This window comes from Elephantulus edwardii, unplaced genomic scaffold (assembly GCF_000299155.1).
Source record: "Elephantulus edwardii isolate Elephantulus edwardi_28Jun2011 unplaced genomic scaffold, EleEdw1.0 scaffold00003, whole genome shotgun sequence".
Taxonomy (NCBI): domain Eukaryota; kingdom Metazoa; phylum Chordata; class Mammalia; order Macroscelidea; family Macroscelididae; genus Elephantulus; species Elephantulus edwardii.
Window position 1 is genome coordinate 32,955,448 of NW_006399753.1, and position 7,322 is coordinate 32,962,769.

Sequence of the window (7,322 nt, forward strand, 5' to 3'; positions counted from 1 at the left end):
TGCAAGAAGTAGATAAAACAATGTTTTCAGAACTAATAATTTCCTGTATAAAGTTAGAAAACTAGTTTTGAAAAGTACAAATATATAATAATAGCAAAATACTATTTCCCTGCAACTGTGTTGTGCAAAAATGGAACATCTTGATTCAATGTAAATCAAAGAAAATAAAGACATTCTGATAATTCTACTAATTAATCAGCATCCTTCCTTTTGCCTTTTATTTGACTGTCTTTAAAAACCGTGGACTTTGTAACCAAATTAGTAGCTGATACGCATGCCAGCCAAAGGGAAGTATCCCTTTGTCAGAGAGAGAACTCTGCACCTTCTAACATATTTTTCTCAAATAAAGACAGAACCAGAGCTTTTATTCTCACATTCATCCACGAATCATGGGAGATGGACATATGGGAGGGAAAGGGAGCATAGCAACAGGTGATGCTACACCAGACCCCACTAAAACCAACATGCAGCAAGACAAGAGGCCAGCCAAGAGGACCATCTGATACCCAGATGCCACTGCTGAAAAAATTCATTTCAGAGCTTGGCAGCAATTTCCTGCATCTGTCAAGTTAACCACATAAAAGACTATAGATTGACATGAAGAACCAGGCTGACAAAGAGGGCAAAAAAGAACATATCAAATGCCATAATCATCAAGAGAATTTGGTGCCAAATGAATGTTGCAAATGCATTCATTTACTCAAGTGATTGGAGATTGTATTGCTGTTTATTAAAAATGATGTCAAAAGAAGCCTGAACTGTCTACAGAAACATGTAGGAAAAACCCAATATTGTATTTTAACAGAAACTTTTTTCCCTGTAATTTCTCTTTTCAGTTTTACAGACTGCACTTAAGAGCAAATAGAGATTTTTTTTTTTTTAATATGCTTCAAAGGGATTCACAGTCTATGCAGATCTTACTTCTCCCAGGGAAGAAAACATATTTTTAAAAGACTAGAGAGAATATAGGGAGTTCTGTTGGTTGAGTGAGTAAGGAATTACACTGCCAATCCAAAGGCCAGTAGTTCGAATTCTCTAGAAGGTCTGTAGAGCAAAGATGGCAAGCCTCCTCCCATGTGATTTACAGCCTGTGAAACCTGCTGAAGAGTCAGCTATGAAGTAGTTCCAACTTGATGGCACATAACAACAACAGAAAGAATATATGGATGTATTTCTCCCCACATACAGAAATCTGCATTTTGCAAATGACACAACCCTGCTTGCTGAAACTGAGGAGGACCTAAAGCGCTTGCTGCAGAAGGTCAAAGACTGCAGCCTTCAATATGGATTGAAGCTCAACATCAAGAAAACAAAGATTCTCATCACTGGGCCAATCGGAAGCATTATAATAGATGGTGAAGAGACTAAGATTGTTAACAATTTCAGTTTGCTTGGCTCCACAATCAACACTCTCGGTATGAGGAGCCAGGAAATAAAAAAAAAAAAACAAAAAACTAATTGTACTGGGAAAGTCTGCTGTCAGGGACCTCTCCAGAATACTGAAGAGCAATGATATCAGTCTAGAGACTAAGGTGCACCTGATCCAGGCCATAGTCTTTGAAATTACTTGCTATATGTCAGAAAGCTAGACAATGACTAGGAATGACAGAAAGAAAATTAATGTCTTTGAGCTGGAGAAGAGTGCTGAATACAGCATGGACTGCCACAAAAACAAACAGGTTCATCCCAGAGGGGGTAAAGCTAGGCTACTCCTTGGAAACAAGGATTCTGAAGCTTTATCTGACATATTTTGGGCATGTTGCAAGGAGTGACCATTCTTTAGAGAGGGACATCATGTTTGGAAGGGTGGAGGGACAGGGCAAGACAGGAAAACCCTCAATGAGATGGATTGATTCAGTGACTGAGGTAATGGGAGTGGGTGTGTCAAAGACAGTAAGGTTGGCTCAGGATAGAGCAGCGCTATTGTACATAGGGTTGCTATGAGTCACAAGCGGCACGATGCCACATAACAACAGTCTCCGTATATGATTTCCATGATACCCGCCATTTTCACATATCTCCATGTGCAACTTTTATCACTCTTGAGGAAACAAAAGTTCATTGTAGCAAGTTTTGCTGATTTTTAGTTCTTTCCTTGTAAGACAGCCACAGCAGTAAGTCACTACTTAGACAGTGAGTTGAACTGAGCCCCTGAACTAAGCACAGCTTCATAGGGTAACACCCAGCAAATGACAAAAATCAAATGAGTTCGAATAAAACCATTTTTTTATGGTAATATCATTGTACCTCCTAATTGCCATAGAGTAGATTCCAACTAATGGCAACCTCATGTGGAACTGAAGGGAAAAATGAAAAGACTTGACAAGTTTGAGAGATGTCATGGATATCTGATGTAGACTTAGATACACAATGTGGAGTCTTATCAGGTTTCTGGTACAGAAACTAGAAAACATGATTCATCAAAACATTTCAGGGGACACTTAAAGTAATCCAAATGAAGTTTTTTTGGGTGAGGGAAAAATCATTAGTGAAAGCTGAAAGTGTAGTTAGTTTGTAGTCAAGGATTATGCTCAAGAAAACATGTGACTTGGGGTGAAAATATGGTGCAAGTTAAAGCCAGGAGACTGCAAACGTTTCAATGAAGGAATTAAGAACAAGCAGAACAAACCGTTACTCTGAGTCAAGAGTATTTCCAGAAGGTGACTTTGTTGTTGCTGTTAGCAGGAAAACCACTGTCAATAGAACAGATAATATTGACACCTAGAGTGATTCACTGCAGATTAGTAGTAAGTAAACAGAAGTTCCAAGATCAGTATATAATGCTCTCCAGTCCCTCTTATGTTGGGTCTTAAGTTACAAAATCATTGCTCCTGCGTGCTGCATATTTTTTCCACTGTGTTTATGTACCATTATGCTACATGAACTAACTCAGTCTCATAAGGACAAATACTACTTAAGACTCTTATTGTGGAATGAGTACGAAGATCCAAGGGCGGAGGGAGGCTTAATCATAGGGTCACACAATGTGATGAGTGGAGGGAGGAGTGGGTAAAGGAAAGGGGAAAGATCTGCTGTGAAAAACAATGTTTGCAAACTTTATGAACTTTGTATGTAAACCAGTATAAAATAAACAACAACAACAACAACAGATCAGTATATAAATACAAGGAACCCCATGCTTACTTACTTTGCTGGATATAACTTTGGGTACTACAACCCTGATTATAGGCCAAAAAGGTATAGTCTGAGTAGATAGACTATATCTTTATTAGAAAGTATTCACTTTGAAAATATAGAGGAGGATGGAGTGTTATGATTAAAAAATGGCTGAAACAGGACTTTTCTACTTTGTGGTCCTCCACGTAATTTAATACAGTTAACATATTTGGATACTAACCAAAAGCTTAGTAGTAGGCCTTCTGAAAAGTCAGCCTTTAAAAGAAAATCCTTGGGGCACAGGTCTACTCTGACATATATAGGATCACTAGTCATGGAATATTCAATAAGCAAGGTAAGCACATAACAATAACAGGTTTACCTGCACTCACCTTTCTTTACTGGGTACTCCATCCCTGTCAGGGATAGTGAATTTGAATAGAGAGTTTGAGTCTATAAGAAGATGCTGTAGACCTAGTACAGAGAGAGATGACATCCACACCTAGAAGTGGAATCTTTGATGTGATTTTAAAAACTGTGACATTTTCATTATGTTGTTGTTGTTATGTGCCATTGAGTCACCTATGCCACATAGTGACCCTATGTACATAAACTCTTAACCCTGTCAATCTCGTCATCTACAAAAGACCTAACCCCATTTCTCCAGTCACTGAGTCAATTCATCTCATTCTGGGTCTTCCCCTCCTGTGCTGTCCCTCCACCCTTCCAAGCATGACTGGTCTGGCCACGTGTCCAAAGTATGTGAGACAGCTAAAACAGGAGAGTTTTGGGTTTTGTTTAGTTGGGTGAGGGTTGGTTTTTTTATACTAAAAACATGTAAAAAAATTATAAGCAGTGCTTGTAGTATGAGAAAATGTATTTTGCACTTACAAAATATTGGGAGTTTTGCTGGTCTAATGGCAATAAACTGTGCCCCAAGGCACACAGTTTTAATCCACCAGCTGCTCCATGGGAGAAAGACAGGCAGTCTCCTCCCTAGCATTTAGCTGCCTCTGAAGACCCACTGGAGGGTCAGCTATGGGTCAATTCTGACTCTATGGTACACAACAACAACAACAACAACAAAAATATTAATAATGCTATCTCTAGATAATAAATTCTTAAATGTTTTCTGTATTTTTCTTTTAACTTTTTATTGTCTGATTTTTAAAGTGAATATATAAAATAATATTTGTAAGAAAAGCACAGATTTTTATCATTTTATAAAATAGCTGCTATCTAAGAAAAATGTTTTCTTACTTCTTAGATCATGGTAGAGTAACACTAAAAGTATTATCCAACTAAAAGTGTTAGAACATATTTTATTGACTTACATAAATGAATATGTTGTTAGATGCCATCAAGTAGAATTCATAACAACACTATGAACAAAAGATCGAACACTATTTGAGCTGTGCTTTCTCACAATCGGTGACACACTCAAGGCCATTGCTGTAGTCACTTTGGCAATCCACCTGGTTGAGGGTTTTCCTCTCCTTCACCATCCCTCAACTTTTCCACGTATGATTCCTTCTCCAAGGAACAGCCTCTCCGAGCAACATGCCCTAAGTATGTGAGACGAAGCTTTACAATCCTCATCTCCAAAGAACATACTGGCTGCACTTTCTTCAAGATATATCTGTTTGATCTTTTGGCAGTTCATGGAATATTCAGTTCTCTTCTTATACACCACAGTTCAAAGGCATCAGTTCTTCTGTCATCCTTATTGATTGTCCAGTTCTCAGCAACATAGCAAGTGATTGAAAAGACCATGGCCTCAATCAGGCACATCTTAGTCCTCATAATTTATCTATTTAAATTAATATAAATTGTGGATTTTTACAGAGTCATTGTAAGGCTAATATTTGAAGATTCAATAAAATTTTTATCTATAAGTATTAGATAAATGGTTATTAAACTTCTGAGGGTTGTAGGCAAAACAAAACTCTACTTTAAGATGACCTAGTTCAGTTTTATTCTGTTGTTGTTGTTGTTAGATGTTGCCAATTCATAGCAGATGAATAGCTGACCTGAACTCTGTCCTGTTCTGTCCTGTCCTGTGCCATCATCATCTGACACACTTGAGCTCATTGCTGAAGTGATTGTGTCAACCCAATCTCACTAAGGATCTTCCTTCATCTCCTTCACTGATCCTCCATCTTTCCAAGAGTGATTTGTGGTTCTGGAGAAGCATACTGAATATTCCATGGACTGCCAAAAGAACAAACAGGTATGTCTTGGAAAAAGGGCAGCTAGAGTGCTCCTTGGAGGCAAAGGTGGTAAAGCCTTGTCTTTCATGTTTTGGACATGTATCTAGGCAAGGTTATTTTTGGAAAGGGACATCTTGCTAGGAAAGTAGTGTTCTGTACCTGGCAATATTGGGTTGTGTGGTGTTAGGACTTTTGAGAGTAGCTTTTACAGCTATTGCCTTAGCTCCCTCTGGGGGCAGTCTCTTGCTACCTCAACTGCAGGCACTAGGCTCACTGTTGATCAGGCTCTTTCAACATCATCAACAGCTGTGAGGCCAACATAAAAAAGAGAGCTAACCAGACTATTAGCGATACTGTGGCAAGATGTAGCCAGCCACAGCCAGAGCCAGGCCTTTCAAAACAGGAACCTCAACACCAGAAAGTTAGAGAAAAAGAAAAAGTACCATGCACCTTTTGAGCCAGAGTTTCCTGCACGAAAGAAAGGTATTTTGCTAAGACTGAGAAGCTGCCTGGATTAATTGAGGGACTGTATCCTGAAGTTGACTAAGAAGCTATTGGAACTGATTGAGGGATTGTGTTTTGCTGCTAACCTGGCTTGGGACTGCTATTCACTAAATCTGAGCTTTCACTGTGTGACATCCTTTGTCTTCCCTCCTCAACCTGTTTCCCTAATAAGCTCTACAACTGTGAGTAAAGAGAGGCTCTATAAAGTCTGTGTGGTCATTTCCAGTAAATAATGATCTAAAAATTAGTAGAAGTTGGAATTGGGGGCCTTGTCTGACCTTACAGAGATTCGTTTTATACTGTGGATGTTGTTGATGGGGACAGTTCCCCTTTGTGGAATCAGAAGAAGTCAGATATACTGTCCTCACACTGTCTTTGCTCCTTTTACAGTTTGTGAGCATCAAATGTTTAATTTTCAAATATGTTTTCTACTCGGTGATGTCACACTGATTCCTTTATAGCAGCCATGGTTAAAATAGTCACAACACAGAAACTGGCATACACTATAAATCAAGATTTTTTTCCTCTCACAGCCATTAAATATTTACTAACACACACCAGGGAGTGCTGGTTCCACAAGGAATTGCAATGCTAGCCCAAAGATCAAATTCTTTAGCAATTTGAGTCCATCAGCTATTCTGTAGAAGAATGATAGGCAGTCTCCTCCCTTGTAATTTTTAGTCTCAGAAACCCAATGGAGACAAAGCCAAATGGATATGAATCAATATTAGCCAAGGCAGAATGATTTGAACTAAAGCAAATGTTAAAATATACCTTTAGCTTATGCTCTTTTCTGTTGATGATGACAGCTGTAATTTGTTGGTCCATAAAAATTAGAATAGTGCAGAGCAAAGCTGGAATAATAGCAGCTATTATTGTCCACCATGGATTTGGACCTAAAGGTGTCACAAACCAGCCACGATCATCTCTTGTGGGCTGTGAAAAAGGAAAGAATATATACGGAGTTATTAGCTGAATTTAAAAAATAAGTAAACCATACGGATACTAAAAGAAACTCTTATACATTAAGGTGCTGAGTGGAAAGTATTTAATAACCAGTTCTTGCAAAGAATTTCTAGGGTACCAGGCACAATTCTAGAACGTTTGAGCATCTGTACTCAGTTTCTCTTACAGCACCCTAAAGGAGCTGATAAAGATAAGGAAACTGAAGTAGAAAAAGTCAGCTGGTCAGAATTCTATATCAAACTTATTTATTATATCTGTACTGTATTTCAGCCTTATCCACTATGTAATTCTGCCTTGTCATAAAATGAACCAATGCAATGTGTTTCTTTTCATTTCAAAGTATTTCTTTTTCTTTCAGAAACACTATATGTTCTAACTGGGAATATTAGTAGGAAAATATTAAGTATTCTCTAGGTTATTTTCTTTTTACTTTTTTTTAAAAAAAATATGTTGTTGTTGTTGTTATGTGCCGTCGAGTCGCCTGCGACTCATAGCGACCCTATGTACAACAGCCCTAAACTCCGC

At 38.2% G+C, this 7,322-nt stretch overlaps 1 protein-coding gene across 1 annotated transcript in view; it reads right to left on the reverse strand.

The window, feature by feature from the left end:
* Positions 1–7,322, reverse strand: part of SLC4A10 (solute carrier family 4, sodium bicarbonate transporter, member 10) — a 315,078-nt gene that overhangs the window by 51,061 nt on the left and 256,695 nt on the right. Inside the window, exon 20 of the mRNA XM_006879486.1 lies at positions 6,606–6,767. Coding sequence (XP_006879548.1) covers positions 6,606–6,767 — 162 coding nt within the window. The remainder of the gene's footprint in view (positions 1–6,605; positions 6,768–7,322) is intronic.